This window comes from Musca autumnalis, unplaced genomic scaffold, assembly GCF_047663935.1.
Source record: "Musca autumnalis isolate F117 unplaced genomic scaffold, ASM4766393v1 scaffold_2, whole genome shotgun sequence".
Classification (NCBI taxonomy): domain Eukaryota; kingdom Metazoa; phylum Arthropoda; class Insecta; order Diptera; family Muscidae; genus Musca; species Musca autumnalis.
In genome coordinates, this window is record NW_027411755.1 from 96049925 (window position 1) to 96064626 (window position 14702).

At 34.7% G+C, this 14702-nt stretch overlaps 1 protein-coding gene across 1 annotated transcript in view; it reads left to right on the forward strand.

Annotated features, from left to right (window-relative positions):
* LOC141394316 (cell adhesion molecule Dscam2-like) overlaps window positions 1-14702 on the forward strand; it is a 192738-nt gene that overhangs the window by 109746 nt on the left and 68290 nt on the right. Inside the window, 3 exon segments of the mRNA XM_073968569.1 lie at window positions 11001-11250; window positions 11805-12013; window positions 12144-12276. Coding sequence (XP_073824670.1) covers window positions 11001-11250; window positions 11805-12013; window positions 12144-12276 — 592 coding nt within the window.

Sequence of the window (14702 nt, forward strand, 5' to 3'; positions counted from 1 at the left end):
TAAATGGCACACTTTATATAAATTGCATAAGCCCGTGTTCATTTCTTTAATATCACATGTAATATTTGTACAAAGTTGGAAAATAAGATCAATAGAAGAAAACTAAAGAAATTATGTAAGGCTTTAAATGGGATTAACGACTTCCGGACAAAAATCGTTGGAATTAAATTAAAATTTATATAGAGAATCTCGTTATATTAATTTATGGCAGAGTTCGGAGGTCTATCTGCAAAAAAACAGAAGAAAACGTTAATGCTACCTTAGCCAAAATCATGGATAATGATCTGCGATTTGTGAATTTATGAATTTGGAAAGAAAAATGGTTTGTTTGCGATTCAAGAAAGAATCCCGGAATAGCTTTAATTTGGCATTGCGGGTTCTCGGAGGATACAAAAAAAGCTCAATTCGAAAAATTGTAAATATAGGTCCATATATTGGAAAGTAACGATGCCGCCAGAGTTCTGAGGTATTTTAAACTTTTTATAACCTCCACCACGAGAAACATTGGAGTAATAGGCAGATTCGCTACGTCTAAGTTTTTTTCTACAAGAAGTGAAATATGAAGAATACCACTTTCTTTTAAACAAGGTTTAATACCAATGAGACATCCACGTTCTCTACCCGGAATTCGAAATACCGTGTTACAATAATTCCATTTGGACGATGCATGTGCAACCTTCAAAATACGTAAAATCTCGGAGTACCTTCATATTAGGTATTTACCAAAAGATGAACCTATATTGATCATTTTCTGGGTGGAGGTTTCCTACCATTGCTACAGTGACATCGAGCGGTATCGTTATACCTTCTATTGTGAGAACCCACAATAGATCTTCCATGGGGGCTATCTTAATACGCGGAACGAAAACTAAAAACCAAATTTCAGCCATTTTGGTTAGATAATGTGGCTAAAACCTTTAAAATACCGAAAATCGTGAGATACCGTTCTATGGGGACTATATCAAAACGTAGACTTATACCGACGGGAATGTTATATATTCCCAACGAAAACTATATATCAGTGAGACCAGATCTAAAAAAATGTTGCAGCTAAATCAGCATTAAAATAATGCTGAAAAATGCAAAAAATATATATTAAAATACCAAAAAAAAAAAATAATGCTAAATTTTAAAACGTTTTTTTTAATAAATGGATCGCTAAAAGCGTTTCTTTTTTATGTATTTAAAGTTGCCTTAGAAATGTATTTCATAAGAATAAAACAATTGGTCTGTTCCAGAACTGAGAGAACCTACTAATTTTTACTACTTTTTTTTTTTTTGATGTCATAGAGGTCACATTGTTATCGTATTAAAAATTTGTAGATTTTTGCAACTTCCGAAACAGACCTTTTGTTATGTAATAATTCAGCTATATATTATTGGTCCACTTCTTCATATAGCCCCCATAGAACGGTCCCGAAAGAAGAGAATAAAATTGTCGAAGAAAATAATATTGTCCAGTTGACAAAGGAAGAATAAACGCCAAATTTCTGTCGTTTCGGTAAGATAATGTGGCTAATCTTACCGAAACGACATATTAGCCACGACAGAAAACACAGAAAATCGGGAGGAACCGTTCTGTAAAGGCTACATCTAACCGTTGACCTTCCCAGCGTCGCACAATTGGGCGCATGCGTGCGTTTAGTGAAAGTGTCTCTCTCCCCAAACAGCTATTTCGGATGGATATTGAGGTCACAACTTTCCAAATACCGAAAATCGGAAGAAGCCCTTCTATAGAGGCTATATGAAACTATGGACCTATAATGGAAACTCTTTTCTGGAACGTTTTATACCCCCATCGAAGTCTAAATGCCAAATGTCATGCATTTCCGTTTGATAATGACACTGAAACCTTCAAAATACCGAAAATCGGGAGGGACCGTCCAATGGAGGCTATATGAAGACGTGGTTCGACACCGAGAAATTTCTGATGAAAAGTTGTATTCCCCCAACGAAGACCAAGTAGTAAATTTCAGCCATTTCGGTGCGATATTGAGGCCTCAACCTTCAAAATAGCGAAAATCGGAAGGTACCGTTTTATGGGGCTATATCAAAATGTAGGCCGATATAACCCGCTTTCAATGCCGAAAATTCTAAGAGTAATAGAAACTTCTGTGCCAAATTATAAAGCTCTATCTTAAATATTGAAAGCTGTATCTTGATGACGGACATGGTTATGGAGGGTCACGGTGTGCCTTAACAAATTTAAATGGAGGGTGCTTACACCTCGGAAGTTTTTACTGATTCTGAAACTACAATGCTCATAGATGAGAAATATCAAGAAACAAAAAAAAAAAAATCGCCGGAGGGATTTTAAAATAAATCGCGATTTAAGTTCACATTTGTAGGGGTTCTTTAGGTTTTCACGATTTAGCTTGGAAACCGCGAGTTCTATGTAAATGGGTCTAAAGAAAATGTTGTAGCAGAGAAAATTCTCCACAAGACTGGCCTTTATGATATTTTCGTAGGTTTTACCGTTTTTGAGATATGGAAGTTCAAATTGGGACAATGCACTGGCTGTATCGTCCCCTTATAAAACAATATTATGTACAGTACCCCTTCCTTAACTAATTTTTAATGGAAACCGCTTACACATGGGATGTTTTTGCGGATTCTGAAACAGCAATGTTCATAGATAAGAAAAATAAAAAAATTGAAAAAATCGCCGGAGGGATTTTTAAATAAATCGCGATCAAAATTCACAATTTTATGGATTTTTTAGGTTTTCACGATTTTGCTTGGAAACCGCAAGTCGTATCGAAATGAGTCTGAAGAAAATGTTGTAGCTGTGAAAATTCTCTATAAGACTGACCTTTAGGTTTCTTCGTAGGTTTTACCATTTTTGAGATATAGAGGTTCAGTTCAAATTTTTAGGTTTTTATCATAAGTCTTCAAGATTTTGCTTGGAAACCGCAAGTCATATTAAAATGGGAGTAAAGAAAATAATGAAGCTGTGAAAATTCTCTACAAGATTGGATGATTTATATTTTTTCTAGGTTGTACCATTTTCAAAATATATAAGTTTAATTTGGGAAATTGCAGTAATGACATGGTTTTATAAGGAGGCGATACAGTCGGTGCATTGTCTCAATTTGAAATTCTATATCTCAAAAAACGGTAAAACCTACGAAAATATCATAAAGGCCAGTCTTGTGGAGAATTTTCTCTGCTACAACATTTTCTTTAGACCCATTTACATAGAACTCGCGGTTTCCAAGCTAAATCGTGAAAACCTAAAGAACCCCTACAAATGTGAACTTAAATCGCGATTTATTTTAAAATCCCTCCGGAGATTTTTTTTGTTTCTTGATATTTCTCATCTATGAGCATTGTAGTTTCAGAATCGGCAAAAACTTCCGAGGTGTAAGCACCTTCCATTTAAATTTGTTAAGGCACACCGTGGGGTATAATAATAATATTACCTGAAGTTTATGAAAAAGATTAAAAAATGTATTAATCAAAGGTTTTGATCGAACCCAACAAAAAAAAAATAATGATCAGGAGTACTGCTAAAAATCTCTTAAGGATATGGAGGTGGAATAGTGATCTCATCTACTACACTGGGAGATCAAAGTCAAATTCCTCAACTGAAACTGAAAAATACTTTGCACCTATGCTTCCTCACAAACCGTCTGGATACAAGACAATTAGACAATTTGTAATATAATCTCTCAATCCTACCACCATATACATAGATGCCGAAGTGCCGTTTGATGGGGTATTTAGGCTTACTTCCCAGTAAGGGCTTATCCAACAATATAGAATTGCATAATGTTTTTAGCATTATTTTGCTAATCCTTAGCTGTGCTGATCACTTTCGACGTTTAAAATCGAACTACAAATCACATTTCAGAACCGTACGTTTCCACCCGAACAAACTAAAAAAAGAATTTTAGTTTCGAATGTATTGAGCACGCATACACATTTCTGTAGTAATAACAATGCGTTGGAACGTTTTAACGCCATCCAATTGCCATACTATTTAATTTTAGGGTTTTGGGATCAAATGAAATATTTTACATTATGAATTTTAATACAAAAATCGCACATTTCTACACCCTAGTGTATGTGCATTAGACTGGTTTTAACCCAAAGGGAAAAAAATCGATTAGGCCCTCCTAAAATGTTTAGTTTTGTAAGATTTAAAGTTTGCCAAAGTTTGAGCACAATTGGAATATGTTAATACTTACCACTGGGGCCTCAAAGTTTCCATGGTAATTTGTATGCCGCCTTATCTTATCGATATGGGACCTGAGAAAATCTCAAAGCTGTGAAAATTCTCTACAGGATTGCCTTGTGTAATTTCTTCCTGGGTGTACCATTTTTTTGATATATAAGTTTAAGTTGGGAAATTGCAGTCATGACATTGTTTTATAAGGAGACGATGCAGTCAGTGAATAGCCCCAATTTGAACTTCTATATTTAAAAAATGGTAAAACCTACTAAAATATCAATCTTGTAGAGAATTTTCACTTATACAACACTTTCTTTAGTTCCATTTTGATGGGGCTTTCGGTTTCCAAAGGAAAATCGCAAAACCCTAAAAAACCTTGAAATTTGAAGTTTAACCGCGATTTATTTAAAAAGCGCTCCGGCGATTTTTTTTTGTTTTTTTATTTTTCTCATCTATAAATATTGTAGTTTCAGAATCCGCAAAATCTTCCCAGGTGTAAGCTTCTTTCATTTAAAGTTGGTTCAAGAGCACCATGGCAAAGAGAAAAAGCAGGATGATATGTACTGGCAAATAAGAAATATGGTTTTCAGACTGTTTGGTTTTGAAATGTTACTCCCATAGTCCAAACTAAAGAACCAATTTAGGCACATGATTCCACAATACGTGTTCACAAACACCATCATAAACGAGTATACAATATACACTGACACACATACATATACAGGATTTTAATAAAAAATTTACATTCTTTATACAAATGCCATGTTGGAGGGGAAAAATACGAAATGACATGTTTTTAAATAAAATAACTATTGGGCCAAACGCTCCACTTTAAATGCGGGAAGATGGCAATGTAAACTCTGGTTAATGTGGTTATCAAAAACTTACGGCTTCACAGTAGACCAGCATTTTGTGTGGGTGCGTGTGTGTCAGAAAGTTAGTGGACTTTGTAACAATACCCTTTCATTATTTATTACATCACCCAGTATCACAGTAATGTTCGGACAGTCAGCTCGCTTGTCCGTTGGTATGTCGTATGGATGAATGCTGTTAAAAGATTCAATTATGCCATCGCACTTGTTTTCCTATAATTATAAACATGGGGGATAAACACAAAACGTAGGGGCACGTGGTACGCATCCCTTACCCAACTAAATTACGACCATAGAGGACCACACACTAAGACGTCAGAATATGCACATTGTTGGAAGGAAATGTGCCACTCCTATCCTATCTCTGTTCACAGACATTTTATAAACTTTCAACTTTGTTCTTTATGTCGGAGTGGTTGAAAGGATACGACCAATATAATAAGTTTGAGTGTTCTCTGCCACAATAAATTTATGTTCTCTTTCTCCTTTCGTCACATGCCGTCCTCTTGGTACTCCTCTTGGTAGGATATTCAAATGAAACCATCAGTATTTTATAGTCCTTGTGTGATGATAAAACAACAACATCAACCAACAACCACTAGCCTTATGGCCAGAAGGAAATAAAATGGAATTGCCATGAAACGAAGACGAAGAGCATCGCATATTGAAACTATGGAAGAAAATAGTTCGACATCAATTTGCATCGATGCGCAACATTCGCAGGGGGTCAATATGGTTGTGTGTTGTGGAGTTAAAAATAATTGAAGAAGACTGTTATAACATTTATCTAGAAGAGCACACTTGATATGGAAAATTGCTTCTGTTCTGTTTGTTCCATCTTCCGTTTTTGCTCGATGCAACGTTTTCCCTATCATTTAATTTCATTTCAAATCAAAGTGATATAAATGTGAGTTCACACCCCGACCACGGAATAAAATGATCATGGAAAAAGGTGTAACACAAGCATTTTATAGTGGTTTTAATTTACTTTCAACGGCAGGTTAAGATATCATTGGGGCAATTTATGCACTTGTCAAAATAGTTTAAGCTTTCAATTTAATGATGATTGTCCACTATGACTTTTGATATTTTGTACTGGAATCGTTAAAGTTTAATATCGATTTTTTTATAAATCGAAAACATCAGAAGAACATTGCAGGGGACATTATTATTAGGTTAAATTCTGGCAAACAAAGGGTCAAAGTGTATATATACAAAAAACTAAATAATTTGTTTCCCTTCAGTAATGAAAGTTCCTAGCTCCGCCGCTACGTCAAGAATTATTCCTTGGCAAATTAAAATAATGGTATAATGCTACTACCCTAAGAAGTGTATAATTCTTAAATAAGAAGGAGTGAAAGTTTTCGCTATTTAAAAAAATAAAGGTGATAATCAATTAATGGTCGTAAATTATTACTTTGGTCCCTTTAGTCAAAAGTACATGATGGTCCCACAAATATTGACTACAACTCATAATTCTGGGAGCTTAAGCTATATTGGAACCGCCCAAATTGGACTGAGGTATTTATTGTCTGCATATTATGTTTCAGCTATAAATTACGGCCTTGGAGATTGTTAAGTGAGGAAAAAGGTCGTGGTACATGGAACCGAAAGGATTTATATATTAATAATCTTGACCGATTTTTGTTAGATAACCATTATTTTAGACCGCATTCGGCCCTCGTTCCAAATTTGGCGCATCAAATACATGAAATAGGACGAAAATATATGTGGGAGCTATGTATATTCAAATCTGAACCGATTTCAATTTCCGAACATTTCCGAGGCGACAAGGGAGATTTTCCTCATATCAATGACAGAAGTCCGATTTTATGTTTACCTCAATAAAATCGTAAATGTTTTCTTTCCTATCTCGTAAAGGAAAAAGAGGGCATGCTTACTGTAGACAAGAAATCAAAATTAGTTTTTTGATTGAATATGATACAAAATTTCAAGCTTCTACGCTTAAGAATTATAATCCTATTCAAGAAATGACAAAAGACGCAGCAGCATACTGTATTTTTAATAAAACCCAAAAACCGTAACCCACATTATTTGAAATCAAGTAAATAAGTATCAGTCGGCTTTGCCGACAGATATTTACCCTCAGCCTATGGATTTTCTAACTCTTCGAGCACTTTCATTAAAATGTTGAATTTTTGTGGTACCCTAAGGATTAGACCGATATGGGCCATTTTCGAATTTGGACTAAATATTAGGAGATCCAAATTTAAACCAAATTTGTTGTACCATTCAACAGATATAGCGTTTACCGTCTTAGTGACATTTCTTAATTTTATATGTTGCCCATCTTCAAACTTACACTAAATTTAGAGAACAGGATTAGAGAACAGGTCTTTAACTCAACTTATCTGAAATTTTTTGTGAGACTTAATCCCATAGTCGTTGTTTTAATATTTTATTAAAACAACTTTAATTTATTAGTGGGAAAAAATTGGCGGTGTTTACCAAGGGGTAAGGCAGGGAATACTATAGTTTCAGATCTCACCACAGATCTTCATCAGTTCCCTTATTTCTTGTTTTTCAACAAGAAACTTTTTATACCCAAGTGTCAATTGCTAGCTCAAATAGATACGTGCGCAAAGAAACACTCTGATCGAGAATTTCTTTGGTATTACCTAAACTCTAGCAACTTCACTTGCAAACAAAACCAAATTTTTCCCACTGCTATGCGTTCGTCGATTCTCGACGAAGAAACACATAACAAATTTGTTGGTATTGCATACTACAGCAATAAACAACATTTTGACGGTGCCCGGTCTCACAATTAGGAGGGTTGGCGTTTTTTGTTTGGGATGACGACTTCTATTTTGTTTTTCAAAATAGTCAGATCTGAAGATCTGTGGCGAGATCTGAAACTATAGTATTCCCCTTGGTAAACACCGCCAATTTTTTCCCACTAATAAATTAAAGTTGTTTTAATAAAATATTAAAACAACGACTATGGGATTAAGCCTGACTATTTTGAAAAACAAAATAGAACTCGTCATCCCAAACAAAAAACGCCAACCTTCCTAATTTTTTGTGAGAGTTAACCGAAGCAGTGGATCGATAGAGTCCATATCCCATTTTGAATAAAGGGAATAAATCTCTTTCAATATTTATGCCTATTTCGATCGCAAATTTTACACGAAATAAGTACGTTCTTTAAGAAAATTTACGCATCAAATTTTGGCCTTTGGACTCCTATTAATAGGATGCTGAACGGAGACACTCATGAGATATACATTAAACGACGTAAAATCACGAGTTCTATAACACTATGCAACACTGAAAATGCAAACAACTTCTAGTATGGATTTTTTGAAAGTACATGTTTAACCTACAGAAACCCTAGTTGGGGTTTGTCCTGTCAGATCCAGTTCGGATTTTATGGCCTCATCTAAACCGGTCTAAAACTACACTTTTTTGCATTTATCAGGCCTTTATCTCAGAAACGAATAGGAATTCGGCCTTGCTGGCTTTAGCAATATTGTAGCCCTAAACTAGTAGAACTTATCTGTTGAACACATTACACTAGAAAAACTTCCATCTAGGGCATCAAAATCGATAAAATATTGGAAAATTTACATAATTTCTGGAATTCTGGTTGGTATCAGCTAAACTATTGGAAGTTGAACCGAGTAACCTTTTGCAAAAATCATACAAATAATGTTCTCAGCAATTCTTCAGAACATTCTGAAACTCTAAAATGCTTACTTCATGTTGTTTCAGCGGTATTTTGCATCATATCTTTTACAACACGTATTTCAAACACAGTTCACACCAACCGTTTATTCTCGCATTTCGGATTTCACTACATAATTGCCATTTTTATTAAATCGTCGTTGGAAAATGTACTGAAAACAACGGCATAGAGGCATTTTACAACAATGACATGTTCCGAATAGTTGTGTATTACATTCCAGGGAATATTTTTCCAAAAGAAAATATTCAGAAAAAAATTAACGGTTTTGGAGATACGGTGCGAAATGTATAAAATTTGTTGAATTTTTGCATATATTTTGAAATTTGAGGCAATAAATCTAGTTATTCGAGTTTATTATTTCTCCAAATATTTTATTCTTGTCCTTACCTACAAATTTGCTTCAGAGGTCAGAAGAAGATTCGCATTGGTTTCAGAGATATAGCCCCGAATTTCTTTAAAAACGCAATATTTAACCATATTTAGATGGGGCCATAAAATCCGAGCTGGATCTGACACAACAAAACCCAACTAGGGATTTTTTTCGTTTGGGTCTGTACTTTCAAAAAATCCACAGTTCGAATTGTTTGCACAAGATCACCTTAAAAATGTTGCACAGTGTAATACTATTATCAGTTTTGAATACAATCATGTTGCGCGTCCGGACTATTAAAAAATTCAAAAAACCCTGAAATTCAGGCTTCAAAATATTAGCATCAATTTTAGGTAGATGCAGTAAATAAATCGAAAAGTCATACACTAGTATCACGTTGTCCATAGAGTATTCTGTGATTATTTCTTTGGCATAGGTCCACGAAATGTAAGGTTTAGCTAGAATCGGAAAGGAACATAAAAAACTTGTTGGCTTAAACACATTTTTTACACTGATGCCAACACAGCTTCCACGTAAATTATTTTTAACGGTCGATATTATGAGACCTCTCCTAAAACAGCTGATTTTGAAGAATTCAGTCATATTATATAGCATATGCCAAAAGTTCGCGAATTCTGAAGGGGTGAAACTCGGATTCATCGATTTAAACTTTTTTTTTTTTTGATGTTTACCATATACCCTCGTTAACATAAATGCTGAGGGTATAATTAGTGCAGTTAGTGAGTGATCAATGTAGTCTTTGATTATTGCAGCAATTATAACGCCAGAGATAGATTGCGCTGATTACGGGAATGTATTATTTCCATGGAGTTATGCGGTTATTTGACACGAAAGATTCAAAAACGGGATAGATTCATGTTCATGGGACTTTGACACATCACGTAATTTACGTTCTCTGTATTTTTGTCGAAAAATTTCGTACAAAATAAGTCGCTATTAAACAGTCTCCAAAAGTCGATAAAAAATATAAACAGCAGGTGTTCTATCTTTGGAGCATTTGAGTTGCACTTCTATTCAATTTCATCACACTCCAGGTTCTAATTTAGGCACATAAGGTGCACCAGTTTTAGGAACATAAAGTGCTGTAGGTATAAAATCAAGGCCTACAGAATGTTGGCCATTCAGAATTCTGTTAACAATTTTGACAACAAACATAATAGATTTTACATTATTGTGATTTCTTTTTTTCTTTGTATTTTAAATCACAATAATGTTTTTGACAACAAACATAATAATCAGGTGGGCTTATTGGCCGACCTTGTATAGGCCTTGTATAAAACCTTAAATCTACATCATCGCATTTTATTCGATGCCGATGATAAGGCTGGAACTCACAACTCTAGGTTTTGTAGTCGAATACGCACACTCTGTGCCACCGTTCTTTATCACTTTGTAATGGGTAAAATAAGTAATGTTGGTCTGTAATATAAAAAAATATATACATATGTTTGGCAATATAATATTTTCTAGGCGTACATACGGATCATAGGCTTAAATGGCCAAACTTTTGAGATGGAAATAAATCGGACTTCTTCTTTAGTACACGTGTTCGAATTATTTTTAATATGCAAGTGTTCTGAGCATTCAAATTACCATATTTATTTCATTTATATTTAAAATTAAAACAAAAGAAATTTTCGATCAATAACGGCCATGTTAGATTAGGAATTTTCAACAAACTTAATATTAAATATTTTCATTGACAGTTTATTTTCTACAACAACAATATTATTATTGTTAAAATTGACTGTTGTTGCTTTGCATACAAGTACCTTAAACCTAACACACATTGATAAGAATATATTACTATACAAATGTGTACTTACATATGTATGTATGTCATCATCATTTCAGATGGCACACAAAGCGCGCAAACAATGAAGAATCCATACAACACCTGCTGGCTACAGGTCGGGCGAAAGTAAAGGATGGTACCCTTATTATAACGGCCGTTGACAAATCGGATAACGGTGCTTTCTTTTGTACTGCAACTAATTCTGAGGGCAGTGAAACACTTGAGGTCCAAATGTCCGTTACATCGCCACTCACAGCAGCCATTCAACCCACCGTCCAGACGGTGAATTTAGGAAAGACAGCCGATCTGGTGAGTATGACAACGTTTTTCCACAAAACTAGATAATATTATTACAGTTTGCCTATTTTTATTGGTTAGAATTTAAAGACAAATTGGAGACTATATACCATTTTTTAGACTTTTCACTATGTCTATAAGAAAATGAAAAAAAAAAACGAAAAACACCCAAATTTACCTTTTCGTTTTCAATACAATAATGCATTTTAAAACACAAAGGATTTTGTTAATTTTTTCTTTCACATTAATTTTCGATTCGAGAAATGGAAACATGCCCTTAAACTTATCATTAAAATATACACATATCATGATCCTCCTTTTAACTTTAACATAATATGAAGACCAGAAATCTGTTGGCGTAGGAAATATAAATCCAATTACCAAAAACTGTACCTCATCTTAAATGCAATGATAATAATGTGAAGCAAAATGTTTGCACCGACTAATCCAAGTCATGAAAAAAACGATTGTGGATTTTACGGCTTTTGTGGCCGTTTCGTTTTACTTACACAACGTTCAACGTTGCCTGGATTTGTTATTCTAACCATCATTAATTTGAATTTTAGATTTGCAGCATATCTGGTTTTCCCAAACAGAGCATTTCCTGGCTCAAGGATGGACATCCACTGCGAGCTGGTGCCCGAGTTCGATTGCTTTCCAAAGAACATATGCGTATTACCTCAATAACCAAGGAAGACAAGGGGATGTATCAGTGTATGGTGAAGAATGACTTGGAATCTGTACAGGCTACTGCCGAATTAAGACTGGGAGGTAAGTAATGTTCACGGACAACATTTTTTAGTCGTTTACCATTCTATTTGTCTTTCGTCCATTCTATTTCATTGCATGCTATGTCGTTTCTGGATTTGTATTTTGAAATTAAATCGAAACGAAAAACGTAGAAGTTGCACCCAGCTTATCTACAAATTCATTGAGCAGACCATGCAGCCTGGACCCTCGGTCTCATTGAAATGCAGCGCAACTGGCAATCCAACACCGAAAATTGTTTGGCATTTGGACGGGTTTCCATTGCCTAATGTAAGTACATACTCACTCACTCGCATCCACTGGCATGGCCCATAAAACATACATTCATGCACATAACGTCTAACACGTCCCTAAACCATCCCTGTAGGAAATGTCAATAGTGAATCTATACTGACTTACTACTGACATTGTCAACAGTACTACTGACAAACTGTAGACAACAAATGTAATTTCCTATAGACATTTTGTATGAACGTGTCATTCGAAAGTCAGTACTGACAATGGAACTAGTATGTCAATAGTAAGTCAGTAGTTCCTGAGGAACCATGTGTTGACATTGGAGGTAGTGAGTCAGTATAGACATTGGAGGTAGTAAGTCAATAGAGACATTGGAAGTAGTGAGTCAATAGAAACATTGGAGGTAGTGAGTCAATAGTACATAAAGGGTCATATGGAGACATTGGTACCAAATTATTCACTATTAAGTTTTTTGGCCTATTTGAAACTTTTTATAGATTAAAAGGCTATATAGTGTGTTTTTAAGTAGTAAATTTTATTAAAGAATAACATATAATTATGAAAATACTAAAAGTACAAATTGCGTATTACAGTCTTTTTATCTTTATAAAGGGCTAAGCCCAAGATTCCACATAAGCACAAAATTAGTAAATAAAGCCAATGTTTTCAAGTAGACTAACCAATAATAAAAAAATCGTTTTCATTGTCAGAAATATCATCGTTCTTGACCATAAGAATTGGTGTGATTTATCTGCTTAAAATATTTCTTCTTCTGCTGCACTTCGCTTTTTATTAGGCGATTCACTGAATATTGAAATAACTTCTAAGAATTGAAAACAATAAACATGTATAAATAAGCATAAATAAACAAAATGTCCTTAATTTTCTTACATTATTGCCGTATAAACATTGCAAACATCTCGCAATCAATTTTTGCCAAATAACCCTTCAACATTCTAAATCATTATTATGCCGTGTCCAAATATCAGGTGTAAGATGCGTTCATCATTTCCAGCGAGACGGGACAATATTCGTCATCTTCTCTAAAGATTCCATAAAATGTCTAATAGTCGAAGTTTCACCACAAATTTTGTCAGCCGCCTCAGAACCTGCATTTTGATATAGAATTGTCTAATTTTTCACTTGTCTGTTAATTTCCTTTCCTAATTTCCTTTGCTCATACTTGTTGTTATTAAAATTATATATTTTATTGATTTTTCACAAAACACATTATTTTATGCCAAACAATTAAGAACATGAAGAAAAAAAGATGCTTCGTTGGGCTATCAGTTTTCACTATAAACAATGCTTCTTCTTATTAAGGTAAAAGTATCAATTGTTGACAACCTGTTGACAAAGTGTTGACATTGTCACCATAATAGTAGAAAAAGTGGTGACATGTCGACACATGTCCCCATGCTTCCTACAGGGATGTCAGAATATTTTGTATGTGTCCTTATGTACACACATATGTATGTATCGGAATGATGCATATATTTGGATATTGGTTGTGTATTTGTGTTGTTGCATACAAAGACCACTAAAATCCTCCTTTTTTAGTCAAAGAAAAATGTTTCGTTACACAGCTCTCCAAATATGGCAATCAATTTTAATTTAAAGCTCGAAATTAGAAATACACACATACGCAGCTACATACAGATTCCTACACATGGACACAACATGAGAAAAATGCAACTGCATAAACTTTTGACCTCACCAAATTTTTTTTTTTTTCGTTCTATATTTATGTATGTGCATACATGGGCTATATGTATGCCATGCCATAATCCATATGAGTGTACATTGTGTATTCGAAAAAACAACATCATACACAGTCATGTACATAGTTGATGTACGTGGTACATACATATATGGATCACAAGTAAACCCAACAAACTATAGTCGTACAACTGACTAAGGTCGCAAATTGTATGCATCCTGTTAGGTGTCTGATTTTAGCAACAGTTCATGTCCAGAGTCAAACGTATTTACTTGTGTTTTTTTTTTCTCATTAAGGTTACAGATACGACAAAATGTGAAAATAGGTGAAGACCTATTTTAAGATCTACAGAATCCGCATACACAATTTCAACAACTTCGCCCGAGCTGGTTCGAAGGACGTTGTTTTTGAACGCTTCAAGAGCATCTTCTGGCGACGAAAATCGTTGACCACGCCTTTTTACTTGATGTGCGATGTGTGCTGGCGACTGTCATGATGCACAATGATTCATTCGTCTTCTCTTGTTCGTTTTTCGAATCTCTCAGGAGACTTCAGGCAAACAACTTGTAGTGTACGACTCAGAATTAACCGTCATACGTTCCTCAGGCCGTACAGTAGCCACATGGTCAGTTTAGACGAAGAAAAAGGTGACCATTTACTTCGAAGTGCTTCTTCCATGAACATTTGGCACATTTTTTTCGGGCTCATACGCAGAGATCCAAGATTCGTCGTCTGTGAC